General features: G+C 38.6%; 1 protein-coding gene across 1 annotated transcript; it reads right to left on the reverse strand.

The window, feature by feature from the left end:
* Positions 1-4836: 4836 nt before the first annotated feature.
* On the reverse strand, positions 4837-14984 carry LOC307068703 (guanylate-binding protein 6-like; the record flags this gene model as incomplete). Its single annotated transcript, XM_079726731.1, has 10 exons — positions 14792-14984; positions 13870-13997; positions 11517-11626; positions 11117-11313; positions 9507-9752; positions 8502-8782; positions 7567-7779; positions 6541-6643; positions 6011-6204; positions 4837-5064 (listed from the first exon to the last, which is right to left on the reverse strand). Exons 1-10 carry the CDS (start codon positions 14979-14981, stop codon positions 4837-4839), a joined length of 1890 nt encoding a protein of 629 aa, XP_079582857.1. The 5' UTR covers positions 14982-14984.
* Between the last annotated feature and the right edge of the window lie 1971 nt (positions 14985-16955).

Genomic DNA, 16955 nt, shown 5'->3' on the forward strand with positions numbered 1-16955 from the left:
GATTGTAACAACTATGTGAATATATTCAGTTCCACTGAATTGTACGCTTAAAATAGATAAAAGAGTAAATGTTATGTTGTGTATATTTCACCACAATGAAAAAAAGTTAATATTTTAGGTGGAAGGAAAATAGAACTTGATAGTCTCTGCATTTTATATATTAATGTACAGTCAACAGGGACAGAGAGAGATTGGGACCTCTCCTACTCCAAATATATCAGAGGAAGAATTCATTAATTCATGTTTGATCTGGGCCTGTTCCCTAGACCAATCAACTGGGCCAAGAGTGGGCACCATATTCAGTGTAACCTGGGACAAGTGAGCACAAAAACAGTGGTCAGGGAATAAGATCATATTGATGAAGTAAAAGGCTTCCATTCAAGTAACAATACTGAGTAAGGAAGCCACACTTCCACGGAAAGTGGAAGGTACTAGGAAGAATGGTCCAGAGTTGATACATCAGTCACGGTACAGCACAGAAACAGAAACCACTTTAGTTTGTTTACACATAATACATTTATACAGGTGATAGAGGAATAGAGATCAAAGACAGGGACCTGTGAAGTAACCCCAGGGCTAAGTAACTGCAGGAAGAAGCAACAATCTAAGGCTGGAGAGACAAGGGACAAGGTGCTGATACTGAAGCCCAGAGGCCTGGGCCTCACAGCAGAAAGTGATGCATCACAGGGCCTCTGTTGGGACAGTTGGAGCTGCAGAGGAGATGTACCTCCTCCCAGATACTACCTGAGGAACACAGGAAGCAGAGACCCCTAACTGTCCCTTCCTCCCCACTCATAGTTTTCGTCCAAGGCCTCATGTCTTGGCTGAACCCAGCAGGCAGGCAAGGGAAAGGAGGAATGTGTGTGGTGCTGAGATGCAATTTCCACAGCAATGGAGAATAGCAGGAAAGGAGCAGAACAGATCTCAGAGCAAACAGGCAAAGACCAGCAATGATAAGCACTCCAGACACTACTATTAGAGAGACAAAGGGATCTTTCTATTTTTAAAAGGGCTGGAAAAAACTCATTTTAGCTAGTTAAAATGTTCCATCACTCAGACCTTAGATGGAAAATCACATTGAGTATTTACCTAAGGTCAGAAACCTTTTGTCCTAGCCTCACTCTGGGACCCTGGAGTTCGGGTTCAGAGCTATAAAGCTCAAACTCTGCTCTGTGAGAGAGTTTGCTCATTTTTCAGCTTCCTCCAATTCAGCTATCAAGATGCTTGCATCAAGCCAAGGGTCTTAGATTTGAGATCTTGTCTGTTATTTTGTTTCCATCAGATGGAAAAACACAATATTCTCAGCAAACACCTTTACTATTTTGACAATGGGTAATGGTAGGGATATTTATTACCCCTTGAAATGATAAAGAAATATTACACTCACTTATTCATACAAACATTCATCTATTTATTCATTCTTTCAATCACCATGCATCTGGGTTTTACTATGCTTTAACGTTATCATATTTGGTCCTTAGGATTCAGTAATGCAGAGTTATATTCCCAGGCAAGATGGAGTAGATTGAAACCAAACTTAAAGAAGGACTATTTGGTTTCTACTCTGAGTCTTAATCACTATCCAGATAAGACATATATATTTGCAACATTTATTACTGCCTAAATATTGCCATAATATTATGTAAGTTCCCTATAGGGTGTAACCTGCATGAGAACAAGATCTTTACTTTGCTCTCTTCACATAATCCAGAACAATGGCAGGTAGGGCATAAGAATTTAGTAAACAGTGTAAATAATTGGAACTAAGTATTCCTTAATGAGTACTAGATGTGTGAATAAATTGTTAACTACTTTTGAAAGCCTTTTTCTTTTTTTAAGTGATCAATACAAGTTGGTTTCATTATTTTTTATTGAAAGGAAATAAAAACAGTATTTCAAAGAGATATCTGTACTCTCATGTTTATTGCACTGTTATTCACAATAGACAAGATATGAAAACAACCTAAACACTAATCAACAGATGAATGGATAAAAAAGAAGTGGTACATATACACAATGGAATACTATTCAGCCACAGGGAAGGAGGATGTTCTGCCATTTGCGACAACATGGATGGACCTTGAGCCCATTATGCTAAGTAAGATAAGTCAGACAGAGAAAGACAAGTACTGTATGATGTCCCTTATATGTCAAATCTAAAAAAGTCAAGACTTCTTTTTGTTCTTCAATTCAGGGTGTCTCTAGTCTAAGGGATTAGAACATCTGCTTAATTCAAGCTCTCAATGAGAACAGATATACAATATTTCTATAGAACAGTTTGCTTTTTCATTAAAACCTACCATTTATTGGCCACATATTCATTACTATATAGTTTCTTCCTTAAAAGTCAAAGCCATTCTTCCTTCTGAACACTTGAAGCCACAACTGGATAGAGTCATTTAAAATCTCCAGTGAAGATGTGTTAACATCCTTGCAGAGGCACAGAGACTGTGATACACGAAGTCACTGAGGAGGAGACTACACCAGAAAAGTTTCTTTTGCTCTGCTAACCTTTAAGACCTTAAAGGCTTAAAGGGTCACCTTAGAGACCTTAATCTAGTGTGTAAAATCCAAACTATCTATTACCAAAGACCCTTAGAGTGTTCATAGAAATCTGGCAATTGATGTCACACATGTGTCAGTCTTTTGTTTTTCCAGCAGATTCTTACGTAGTACACTCTGTGCCTAAACATACTCTGTGAAGATGTACAGAAAAATATGTAATGGTTTCTGTCCTCAGACGAACTTTACTTTTATTTGAAAACAAATGCTAGACCAAATTAGTTGCATGGCACCTGAGCCAAGACTGCATTTATTACCAGGATCCTATGTGCCTCTACTTTAACAGGGAGACTGTGAAGTCTTCTCAGGATCTGAGTATCACTGCAAACTTGGATCCTGATTCCAAGAGTCATGGAAACATGTGGGCATTCCCATTTCCTAGCACACAGGTACTAAGTGAACTTCCAGAGGTCCCCTAGGAGGGGGACTGGGGAAATCATTATCATTTAACCTTGTTCTAGAGTTGCAGAGTCCTTTCTCTTGGGATCCTGCCCTCTCCTCCAGATGATAGGTTCATGATCTGAAATTGGTTTAGATCAGGGTTATGGACTGTGTCTTTTTTATCGAGGCTACCTCTCAGCCTCCTGGTAAACATCCTTGATTCCATTTGATTGTTTCCTCCCCTCCCTTTTGACTCTACAGACACCCTGTTCTATTTGCCATATTCAGAATTTTCTCTGCTCAGGTCCGGCTGGCTGCCACTCCAACCACGTTATAGACTAAATGCTTGTGTTCTCCAAAACTCATTTGAGGAAACCCTAACTTCCAATGTTCCAATGTACTTGGAAGTGGGCCTTTGGGGAGGAAATTAGGTAATGAGTATGGGGATTTCATGAATCTGATTAGTGCCCTTATAACAAAGAATCATGAGGTTCTCTCCCTGCCTCCTCCCTTTCCCAAAAATGTGAGGACACGGTAAGAAAGTTGCCATCTGTAAAGCTGCCAGAGGACCCTTACCAACAACACAACAGTGCTGGCACGTGCTTTTGGACTTACAGCTTCCAGAAACAGGGAAAAATAAACATTCTTGTCTTAGCCACCCAGTCTACGGTAATTTTATTATAGCAGCCTCAGCTAAGACAAACCATGATTCTCATCACTATGGTATGTACTTGGGCTTCTGATGTTTAAATGCTAACAGGTGGCCTCCATGCGTCAGGGTCTATAATCTCCAGTACTATCAGGGCACCCAGTTCTTCAATGATACATCACATCTTTGGCCCTTGCCTGCAGCAGAGAGTCCATCAATGAATATTCAAGAACGATGGGATTCCTCTCACCAGTGCATATTCTTAATGTTTAGTAATTTTCTTCCAATACCTTAGAAGTGTAACTCAAAGAGAGGAAGTGAAGTCTTCTGTAGCTGAGATTTCAAGGGGTAACAGGAAAGTTTATACCTTCTTTTTGAAGAAATATAAGGGATTAAAAACAAAGCCGAAGTGAAAACAAGATTAGGATGCAAATTTTATGCTTTCTAGTATTCTGATCCAACTCATTGAACAGACTGATGTCATTTCTAGAAGCAATAAGCAATTTTATCATCTAATTGTCAATTTCACATTCCATTTATTATCATTTTTAGTATTATACTTTATGTTTTCTTTGTTATTTGAGAAATGATAATACAAGCTTTCTTTACAAAATTGAAAAGATAGAGGATATAATGAAAAGTATGTGTCCCTTCCATCACTAATGCCAAGCTGTTCTCCCCAGAAGGAACCAATGATACCACTTTCTAATGAATCTTCCAGAGGCGTTCTATGTGTACATATATATGAGTGCACATAATAATTGCATTTTTTTATGATGAACAGATTATACAAACTGTTTTGTACCTCATTTTTTTCACTTTACTATATATCTTCAAGTTGTTCTATATTTATACATATAAACCTCCACTGTCAATTTATTTACTGGCTACATAGTATTCCAGTATATGTACATGGAAAATGTATATTACCAATTTATATAGATGGACATTTAAGTAGTTTCCAATCTTTTGCCATTAAAAGGGATGCCTCAACGGGCCTCTTGTATGTATGTATGTATATATACATATATATGATTTTGCACACACATATTTCCTAAAAGTGAACATGCTATATCAAAGTGTCCATGCATTTATTCTACCTAATGTGGGCCAAGCATTGATATTTTCTAGTAATCACTTTTTATATTTAAAGATTTGCTGAATGAAAGTGAAAAGCATTCACACCAAACATAGGCCAGAGCATGTACATATATTATGTATCTATAATTTCTTTAAAAGGAGAGCTACTTCTTTTTAAATAGGGAGCTCACACCACTCACAATATGCCCAAGAAGTCTGCCTGGAGTGCACAATAGTGAAGAGATCTCTTTGCCAAATTTGTCCAAGGCTAGTGTCAGCCAGGGAGTATCATCATCTTTAGTATTATCAATCATATTTTTCAAATGATTTATCTCTGCATTCATCTCCTCAGATTTCTTTCTAAATCCTTCTTTAAGCAGAGCTTCCTGGACCTAAAAAAAAAAAAAAAAAAAGTGAGAAGGAAAGTAAAACTTTTTAAATCCCCATTTTTTTTCAAGGATTACATTTTGTCAAACTTTAAAACTTTGCAAACTATCTTTGTTTCACTGCTAAAATTGTTCTTTCTTACTCAGTCATGAAAGGAGAATTTTGTAACACAGAATATCTACTGGTTTGGACCTGAACACTAAGAGAAAGTATAGTTTACAGCCTTACTAATATTCACATACCATTGGGTTTTGCCAAAAAGCTAAGCCTGACATGAGGACAAATATATGTTCCAGCCAAAAAATGAGAGGTGAGAGGTAACCTTGGTCTGATTGCACTAATTCTCAGTCCCACTCAAGATGGTGCAGTCATCCAAATCATAGAAATCTGTTATAAACACATCCAGATGGACAGCGAGAGAATTCCCTCTATGCCACATGATAGCTTGGGTGTCTATCCACACCTGGAGACAATGCAGCAAGTTTAGAAGCCGTTGCCTCTCTATGTTTTTAAGTCTGGACATTTCCAATAGTTTTATGACAGCATAGATCTACCTCAGGGTCTTTGGGTGGTAGCAAGGTTCGTGGTAATTGGCAGTGATCCTGGTAAAGCAAACCAGTTGCTGCTCATATCAAATATATGTGGTTGGAATATCTGTTTAATGAAGCCTCATGAGATCATTTAAAAATTCTCAAAATGGATATCCAAACACTATTTATATTCTCCAAGGGATTGGAGGAGCCATAATCATGCTGAACTCTCCAGAGTCTACTTATAGAGTAGAACTCAAAGGCTTAGGAAGGATTCAAAGGCTTCAGGGTTTTAATAAATCACAAGCAGTAAATGGCAGTGGTGCTTCCCTCCATAGTCTTGCTGTAACCTTCGCCCATCCCTTCCTGATGTACAAGGGTAATGACCGTCAAGCACTACTAAGGCCACAGCCTGACCTACCTTCAGCTTATGCTCCAACATCATATTCTGCTCTCTCAGTAGGTTTTCTCTTCCCCTCGCCAGCTTCTCTGTCAGCTGGGCTATGTTTTCCTGGAGACTCCTCTGTTGTGCTTCCATCTGCTGCTCCAGTTCCTGCAGTTTCTGTGTCAGCAGCTCCTGTTCCCTCTCAGCTGTCTCCCTCCTGGCCCGCTCCTCTGCCCCAAGAAGATTTTAGAGAGGGATGAAAATAAGGTAAGGACTGATCTCTACCCTCCTGACCTCAGAGACCAAATAAAATTGGAAACGGAGGTAGGAAATCTCTGAAATCCGCCCCCCGTGTCCACACCACCAAGAGCACATTTCAGAATGTGATGGGAGAGGCTCTGTCTGGCTGACATCTAACCATGCTCAACCACAACTCCCCTTGCTGTTTTTGGATGTAGCAGAGTTGTTCCACAGATGGAGAAGAGGTTCCTTCTTCCTTATCAGGAAGGTTTTACTCTCACACCGGTCAGAGGGAACTGCAGGACCGCCAGAGCCCTACTCCATACCTACTATAGCCTTCTCCCCATCAGTGAGGGCTTTATCTGCCTGCAGGATGGATTTCTCTATTGCCACCTGTGACAGCAGAAAGCTCTGGAGGACTTCGTTTGCCTGAGGGACCAAGAAGGGCACAGAACATACAATTCCATTGAGGAGATTAGTGCTGCAAAAACAAGTATGTCCATGTAATTTTTGCTTCATGTTTAAAATTCTACAGTGGTTCACTACAAGCCTAAATTACTCACAGCGACCTGTCTTCCTCCAGTATCTAGCCCCATGCTACTTCCTTCTACTCACTCCAGATTCCAGCCAGTCAGAACTATGTTCAGTTCTACAAACCCAGGATGTCTGGTGCTTTTATATATTTCTCTTCCCAATGTGAAATACTGCCTCTAAAATGTGCTGCTGTTTTCCTCTGCTATTTGCTGTCTGTAACTTTAGGCAAGTTAGTTTAACCTGCTAAGCCTCTCTGTTCAGATCTTTAAAATGTTGACAATAAGTGTAGATGCTTCTTAGTGTTATTTGAAGGATTAAAGAGTATAGCGAAATAGCTTAGCATTATGGCTATAGGCAATAACAGTTCAAAATATGTCAGCTACATTCTTATTATCATTATTACTTTTTTATTATTACATTTGTTACTATTACTTATGTAGCCCATTTTCGCAAGTTCACAAGTGTTATAACTTTGTATGCAATTGTCTGTGTATTGGACTTCCTCTCTTGTGATCAGCCTTGAGTACAAAGACTCTGATTTGTAAATCGTCTGCACTTGGCACATCAAAAAGCACGTTGTTGGATGAAGAAATGAACAATTTCTGTTCCGTCTCGTGAATTTTAGAAACCCATAGTCATTTTGTGGGAATGGACATTTCTCCTCAGGAATAAAGAACATTGTATGGACCTCAAGAGCTAAAGCTGTCATGATATACCCATGTTCTCTCATTACCCACACCTGGTGCTGTGCTCTCAGATTTTCAGGAAACCCCCTTGACTCTATTCTGTAGACTCCCCATGCTCCCCTTATCCCTCACCTTCACTCCTTTCCTGGGCACTTGGCAATAGTCCCTTTTAAGCATTTCCTTTGCTTCCCTGTAAAGTTCATGACCTCCAGGAACAGAAAAAGTGCCTGCTGAAATATTTTCCATTAGGGCCTTGGAAAGCTCATGAAGTTTAGCCTGGCAGTATTTGACAGATGCCTGTTCATTCTGCAGCAAGAAACCCTCCTTCTTATCCTTTATGATTTCCTGCAAGGGAAATGTAGAGAGATGTCACCAGAAGCAAGGAACAGAGGAGATACATTTTCAAGGACTCTGGTAGAAGGACTGGTCTGACTGTGGTCCTCATGGGGAAAGCATTCTGTTGGAGTACAGGGAATAAAATAGCAATCACAAGATTTGATCTACTCACAATCTTGAAAACTCTCTGTAAGACCATAGGAAAGTTTCTTAGCCTCCCTTCAGGTTCTTCATCTGAAATGTTGGAGTTACCTTATCTAATCTCTGTGGTTCCTTGCATCTGTAACATTCAGTGATTCTATATTCAATGATACAAGGAGCAACCTAAGTTGAAAATGGCCTGGAATGAGGGGCTGATAAGAGAAATTTTGGTTGCTGGTCATGGGAATGTGTTCACAGGAAAAGAAAGCAGCTTAAGAATAACTTTTGGGTGCTCTGGACAGCCTTGGAATCCACAGAAGTATTTACTTTATGAAGATATCTATACTGATTTTACATCAGAGATGAGAGACATTTCCGGATAAACTGCTTGAGGTTTGGCAGAAAAAAGAAGGAAATGTAGTCCTTTGAAGCCCTATCCCTGATGGGAACACAGCTTTATCCTTGAGAGAGGGATGAGCCATGGGTTCAATAAAGGCTCTGCTAGACTTTTGACAGATGCCTCTTCATTCTGTCATATTCTCCCCTTCTTCAAGAGGAGGGTACAAATAGTAAATACTAAGAGAAATTACCACAAGATTCTTCTGGAATTCCTGATTTTCATCCTTGAAGGAGCGCTCCATGAAGATTGCAATGGCTTCCCTCTCACAGGATGCGTGCATCTCCAGAAGCTCCTGGAGCGTGTCCGTGGGGAGCCTCAGTTGCTGAGTCATCTGCTCACTGTAGTGGGCGGCTGCCTTCTGCACGGCCGCTGAGTTCTCCAGCTGGGCCAGAGTTGTCACTGCGTTCTCCAAACAAGGTACAGCTCCAGTATTGATGGTATCCACATAGGTCACAACCAGAGTACTCAGACCTCAATAAGCCAGGACATTTAAGGGATAAATATTAAGTTATCAGTCAATAGGCACCAGGATTCTGAGGCTACATTTCTAAGGTCTCACACACACACACACACACACACCCCACTTCCCCCTTCTACTATCCCTAGCTTCATTTTCCTACTGACTCTTCATTTTTATGGTTTTCCAGCCCACAGGGCTGAAAAAAATAAAAAATTTTTGTGTATGTAAAATACTAGGGGATATCTGAAATATTGAAAGCAAGATAGATTACAGAGGTATTGAGATGAGACAGGGTATATCAGATTATATCAGATTATATTTATTCCCAATTCTGGGGCTTTGAATGGATTTTTCAGTGATTTATGGGCTAATATTTATTTTTGGACCACTGTAAATGCCCAAAATATTTTTTGTATTCTCCTTGTGAAGAACACTTACTATACAAGACTTCCCCTGAGAAAATGGAATTTTATTTTTATACCCAGATAGTGAATTTTTTTCTTAGTGTAGGAATTTTTCAGATAAGTGGAAGCCACAGATTTCAGTGACAAGACTTGCAATTTGGGGGAGAGATTTTTAAATCTCTGAGAGTAAGATAAGTATAAAATATACACATTTCTTCATGGAGTATGAATGTCTGTAAAACCTAAATTCCATACGGAATCACACAAAACTACTGAAAAACACATATATAAAATATTCAATTGTCCCATGGAAATGGGAAAAGAGTCTCACGGTTCCCAGTGACTGTGATTCCCTCTCTGAGGGTCTTGGCTTTTGCATTGGTGAAGATGTAAGAACAGAAATTGTTTGTTTGTTCCAGGAATTTAGGATCCAGTTGGCCTTCAGACACATTCTCAATATCAGCTAGAAGTTCTTTGTCATTTGTTGGCCGGTCAAAGACAAAACATTTCCGTGTTGGAAAGAAATGCCTGATACACTCTCTGGGTAGATTTGATGTTTGGGCTTTGGGATTCTTGCCTGAGGGACAGAAAAAGAGAGATTAGACTGGGAAGAGTCTTGGGACAAGGGAGCTGATGGTTTTTATGACAGGGATTTGTGTATCTTTGCTGTCTTCTATGTTTATAACTCCTTTAACATAGACATTCAGTACTTCTATGCACATCAAACTTATACCAATGATGTAACTCTGGAGAGATATTTGGGGAGACTTCTGATCCAGTAAAAGAAACCTATGGCTGGTATCCCCAGACCTGCACATGGTAGAGTAATTGTCTATTAGATGTTTACTGAACTAATGGCTAAAAGAATGAAAGGTCAAGTGTAACTTTTTGCTCCACTTAATCTCATGTAGGAATGGAGCTGCCGGACTAAAAAGAAGAGCCACAAAAAAGGGATAATGAACAATATCAGGAATATTAGGAATGACACCAGATTATTTAGGGAAAATGATTTTGATGCTAAAAAGTAATTGGTACAGAGTTAGCTAATTTTTAGTAAAAAACACTGAAGGGTAAATGTACCTAAAATGTAATTTTAAGATGTCACCACTAATCAATAACCTCTTTGACATAAAGGATTATATTTGATCTGACAGTTGTCTTCTCCTGCCTAGCCAATTTCTCAATAAATATTTAAAGAAAGCATAAACAAAAATGAAAACAAAAAGGAATAAATCAGAATTGATATATCTTTCAAGATTTCATCAGATATACCCACTGTAAATGTAACCCATTAAAATAATTTATTAATTTGTAATTAAAGCATGGGTAAATATATGGGAATTAGGAGAAAGCTGTGATATGGAATGTAAAATGAATGTTCTAAAAATTATTGCAAATATCGAAAAGGCATAGATCGAAAAGACACACACTTCTTCAGGATTACTTAGAACATAAAGTCATTTTGTAGATGATATACTATACAGGATTAGAAAGTTCCCTCTTTGAGAAAAATAATACCTAACTATGTGAAATGCACTTTTTTTTTCATTAGATTGACTTTTCATTTTAATTTCATGTCTAACAAGTATCTTGTCAGTTGTTTCCTCAGCAAAAAAAGCAGAAGCCAAAATAGGGAACTCAGGTGTCTGGTCTTTAGAAGATTTAGCACCCACTAAATCCACTTAGCACCCACTGGATGCTAAGTTACAAATGGTATGAAAAACAAATTGGTTTTGAATAATTTCACTTTACCTTACACTTTACTTTTCTTAAGAGAACTTAGACTCCAGTCGCTAGAGCTTTGCAATCTGCTTTCCAGGCACAATTTCTACAGACTTTGATCTAGTCTCAGATACAAATGCAGCCCCAGAGATGGTGGACGGTGTGTAGTAGATCCCACCCTCTATTGGACCATCCACTGTCCAGGCCATGCTCTGATACCTGGAATCAGCTTCAAGGCATTCTCCAGGTACTCATCTTCTGTGATAGGGTGACCGTTTAACATCAGCTCCAGGGTGAAATCCCGTACAGTCCAGATAAAGTCTGGAAAGAAACTCACAAACTCTGTGGAATCTTCTACTACACCAGGTCTTGAAGAGGACTTGGCCCTGATGAGTTCTGTGAGCTCTGTCACATAACTAGGAACTTGGTTAAGAAAAAGGAAACCCCTACACACAATTCCCACATTTCCCTAATTAAAAAGTATTATAATCACTCTCTTTTGCCGTTGAGTCCCCTCCACTCCACTGAAGGCAACTAAATAACAGGGAAGGAGAAACTGACTCTATCTCCATTCCCAAAATCTCAGTGAAACTTGGTGGTTCAGTTCCTGGAAGGATACTACAGTTGCTCCAAGGCCTGGTGGTTGATGGTGCTCATGCTGTTGTAGACAAAGCTGCTACACAGAAGCACAGCCAGGGCAAAGATCCACGAGTCATTCTTAGGGTCACCCTAGAAAGCACATTTGAACATGAGACTTAGGAGTTTACTCCTAAATTAGAAATTCATTCATACACTTATTCTATCATATTTTCATTTATTATTTCAGCTGACATACTCACCATGCAAATAAATTGTTTGAAGAGAAACATAAATACAGATGACAGCTTTGACAATTACAAAGACATTTTTATGTTTCCAGTTTTATCATATATAAAATCGTTCTTATCTTTATAGTGCTTTTTTTCCCCTCAATTGGATGAAGTAAAATAACATATACATAAAATCTAGTACAGTACTTGGTGTGTAATTATGTATTCAATGATGAGTGTTACCCCTTATTTATTCTACAAATATTTATTAATCATAGCCCATATAAAATATACCACAGTTGGCATAACTGGGTATTTAAATTATATCCAATCAATAAATATCTGCAGGAAGTTACTGAATGCTCCCCACTGTTTCTTAGATTTCAAAAAGCCATGTTAAAAATGACAATTATTCCTTTCAAGATGCCTATTTCAAAGCAGTGACAAACATCCATAACAATAAATGCAACAGAGATGACAGTACCTATAAAAAACTTACATCTTAATAATGTATATAAGCAGTTGAACTTATAGCTATAATATTAAATTAAAATTTATGTTTGTCAAGGAAGAATAGAGCTATGAAAGCTGGAGAAAGAATCTATGATATGAAAGCCTCCTCAAAGTCTTGAACTGAGTATTAAAGAATTGCTGGAATGTGGAATTGAAGAAATGAAGGTGGTCCCATAGATAGAAACACTCACAGAAGCAAAATTAGACATGGGAGAATACAGGGGCTTGTAATGAAAATAGAGTTATTTCATTTGACTGGAGCAGAGGGTGAGTGGAGAAGTACATTTGAGCTCTAGTGCAGCCTGATGAAGGGCCTTCAAATTTGTTTGTATAAATCATAGCACTGTCTAAGTAATAGCATAAATCCAGAGATCATTTCTACTATACTGGTTGTGAAGCTATTCCCTAGAACAAATGCAAAAACTGTGATTCATGTCAAGAAGAGTCTATATTGGAGTTTGGGGGGGAAATAGTCTATTCATCACTTTATTTCCCCAAAACCCAATTTTTTAAAATAATCAATTAGGATAAGAAGAAGTGGTATTTATGACAAACAATAAATTATTTCAACAACAAGACTATATCATTGCTTGATATATGATTTTAAAATAAATACAGAATTTCTAATTCTCCTTTGGGAAGAAATAGAAAGCTATAGAAATTTAGATACTTCCAAATAAGTCTCAAAGTAAGTTGAAAAAAAATAATTTATTTCATCCATTAGTAGAAAGCTAAAATACCAAAAATCCATCTTAAAATGTATCTTGTAGGACAAACACATGCCTTTATAGAAACAGCACATTCAGAGGTATCTTACAGCATTCTACAATGCTCTGTGAGTAGTTGATGAACTTCATCATAGAAAATATAAACCCATATCTTAACTCCAACCCTCAAATACATTCTTCATCTGGTAGCTAAGAAGGTGAATCAGAAAACTTTCCTCACTCCCAGGTTGATGTTTCTCCACTTTCTTACCAAGGCATTCTTACACTTAACTGTAAATTATGGAAACTGTGAGGTGCTGCCTGGATCATCTTTCAAGACTGAAGGACTTAGTCCCCCAGCTGTTGGGAGTGCTGGTGAAAGACAGTCTTCAGGTGTCAGGCCTATTAATTAGAAAGGCTTCCAGAGCAGGCTTTCGATAATTTATCAGCACCCTTGTCCCAGCTCAGGATAACTCAAAAGGACCGTTCAACCTAGAGCTCACATGGAATTGACAGAAGTTGGAGATTGCAACACAGCACTTCTTCCTCTCTCCAATCTGCTTCTTTAACAATCATACTTTATTAAACCTGACTGCATATGTGTGGCCTTGTCACCTGGACTAAAGACTTTGAGGACAGTACCTTTATTTTGGTCAGTGATATCTACAGTACTAAGTCCAAAGGTCTAGAATTCAGTTGTTCAACAATTATTTATTAAATGTAATCAAGTCATCCACACAGTGCCAAGAAATACAAGATTTTATCTAACATACCATGATACCTTACCTAGAAGTGAGATTCAAACAAACCATGGTCTGCCTCCTTTACTATAGGTGATTTCTAGACTTTACAAATAGACTACAGCAGTTAAATGTCAATGACCATCAAGCAATAAGGAGAAAATCCAGAATAAAAAGGATTTATATGTGATTTTCTGCCTTACCTTTTCCACATCGCCCAGGCCCTCTGTGTCCAGAAGGACCAGGGTATGGTCTGACTTGGAAGGGTGAGGCACACACCACATCCAGATGCCCTTTGTTTTAGACTGCACTGTAGAGCCCAGAGGGAAACCTGCAAGGGGAGGGGAGAAAGCAACATTCAGTTACAGCAGATAATCTAAGCAGCCCAGGGGCTACAAAGTCAGACTTACTGGAGTGTAAGTACCCCAGCATACAACATGGTGCTTTATCTATTTCCTCAAGAATGTCCTGCTTTGTCTGTCACCCATTTCAAGGAGGAGGGGATATTAATCGTGAGAATGATGCCAAGCAAGGGGTCAACAAGGAGACAAAGAGGTATCCATGAATCAGACAAAACAGAGGTCTCAGATAACCATAAGAAGAGTATTTTGAAAGAATCGTGAGGTTCAGAGGCAGAAAGAAGTGGATTGCAGTAAAATATGGGCAGGCAAAAAAGTGGAAAAAAGAAATTGAGATTATATTTTTTGCCAGACAAAATAATTTTTGAAAAGGGGGAGAGGTATTAGCCACAATAGGATATGAAGTCCAGGAAGGATTTTTAAGAAAATAGATAATGAAACATCTTTATATGTTGATGAGAATATTCCATAGAAAACAAAAATGTGTTTCAAGAGAAGACACAATTGCAAGAGCCCAGTACTTAAGCAGGTAGAAGAAGGTAGGATTTTTTGCATATATAGGAGAAATATTGCTTTATAGGAATAAAACAAAAAATATGATAACAGATCACAGTAAGGTAGTGATTTAGTGGTGAGAATTAGAAGTGAAACATTGGTTTATTGAGAGGAATTTGGTTCTCCCTTCATATGACCAGGGAAGAAAATTAAGAGGCTAAGATATCAGCTAGAGTGAAACAAATAGATCCTGACCAAGTACAACACTCACCATGGTTCTGTCCTGTAAGACGGTTCATCAAGTAGGATTTGCCTGTACGATACAATCCTACAATGGCCACCACCACCAATGGCTGAGAAATCTTCTCAAGAATCTGTAGAGCTTCCTGGTTCACTGACAGCAGCTCATTGTCATTTTCCACCAGACAAATGGGGTCCATCATGTTGGGTCCCGATGCCATGGCAACCTGCTAACCTAGAAGTGCTTCCTAGTAGAAATAAGATTATAAAGTCATTCCCTAACTCAGAGTCATACAAGCATTTGTCAACATTGGACTTGGTAAGATTTCTGTACTTTCCATGAGACAAAAGCTAACCTAGAATTAGCAGACTACAGAGGTTTTCCTCCGTCATTCCCTCAAATCTCTGATGATGTTTGTAGTGAAACACAGGCTATTATCACTGTCTATAGGTTTACTTCAATAATAATAATAAAATTCAAGTTATTGTTACTACACACTGAAGGCCTATGGTATACCAAGCCCTATGATACATAAAGTACATACCCACCAAAACTCATGATTAAAAGAACCAACCATGCTATTAGAGACATGGAACATTCAGCTTCATCCCCCAACCTCTGGGAATCAGAGAAGAGCTGAAAGTTGCATAATCATCAATGACTAATTGTTTAATCAACCATCCCTATTTAATGAAGACTTCATTTAAAAAACTGAAAAACCCTAATTAAAAGGGTTCAGAGAGATTCTGACTTGATGACCATGGAGGTGGTCAAAGGATGGCATGTCTAGAGGGGACATGGAAGCTCAACAACCCTTTCTTACCTTTCTCTATGCATTTCTTCTATCCTGCTGTTCCTGGGTTGTATCCTTTTTTAATAAACCAGTATTATAGTAAGTAAACTATTTTTCCTGATTTCTGTAAACCATCCTAGCAAATTATTGAACCTGAAGACGAGATGGTGGGAACCTCCAGTGTATAGCCAGTTAGAAGTCCGGGTGACAACCTAGACTTGCAATTGGCATTTGAACTAGGGTGCAGTCCTGTGGGACTGAGCCCTTAACCTGTGGGGTATGGACTAACTCTTGGAAATTAGTGTCAGAAGTGCTTAGTGTGAAAAAAATGTCCAGATATGTGGTGACCAGAAGTGAAGTATGGAGAATAGAGAGTTGAGAGGAGAAATTGAATTTTTCCTTTTCAGGGTGGAGACAAACAATAGATGATCAAAAGACCCAAGGAGAGAAATTTTGGGAAATTAAGATATTTAAAAGCAGCACATACAGGGGAAAACTGAAAAGGCACACCAGGTTCAGGGAAGATGCATGCTCAGAAAAGCCTAAAAAGACTTTATGGTTTCTCCTTAGCTTAATCCCAAGCCTCAAAACCAAGGGCCAGCTTAGTGAAAGAATTCCGTTGCACAAAGCCAGTATGCAAAGAATGGGAAAGTTAGCTGCTTTTATAAATGCCCAATTTTCAACAAAAGCAACAACAAAACAAAAATCACAAGGCATACAAAGAAATGTATGCCCATTCAAGGCATACAAAGAAAATGTGGCCCTTTCAAAGGAAGAAAATAAAGTAGTATGAAACACCCCTGAAGAAATACATGCACTAAGTGTTCTAGGCAAAGACTTTGAAATAACTTTCTTAAATATGCTCAGAAAGCTAAATGAAAACACAAAGAACTAAAGAATACCAGAAAAACAATATGTGGGGACTTCCCTGGTGGCCCAGTGGTGAAGAATTTACCTTCCAATGTAGGGGACACAGGTTCGATCCCTGGTCGGGAAATTAAGATCTCACATGTTGCAGGGCAACTAAGCCCATGTGCCTCAACTACTGAGCCTGTGCAGCACAACTAAAGAGCCCGTGTAGCTCAACTACAGAGTCCATGCATTTTGAAGCCTGCACACCACAACTAGAGAGCCTGCGCAGTGCAGCTACTGAGCCCATGTGCTATGGAGCCCACACACTACAACTAGAGAGAAGCCCGTGTGCCACAACGAAAGATCCCACATGCCGCAACTAAGACCTGAGACAGCCAGAAATTAAATAAATAAATAAATAAATAAATAAATAAATAAGCTGTAACTCCATCCCATCCACACATTTCTAAAAAAAAAAAAAAAAAAAAGAAAGGAAAAGAAAGAAAAGAAAAACAATATGTGAACAAAATTTTAAAATCAACAAAGTGA

Source organism: Hyperoodon ampullatus (genome assembly GCF_949752795.1).
Source record: "Hyperoodon ampullatus genome assembly, chromosome: 2".
Taxonomy (NCBI): Eukaryota; Metazoa; Chordata; class Mammalia; order Artiodactyla; family Ziphiidae; genus Hyperoodon; species Hyperoodon ampullatus.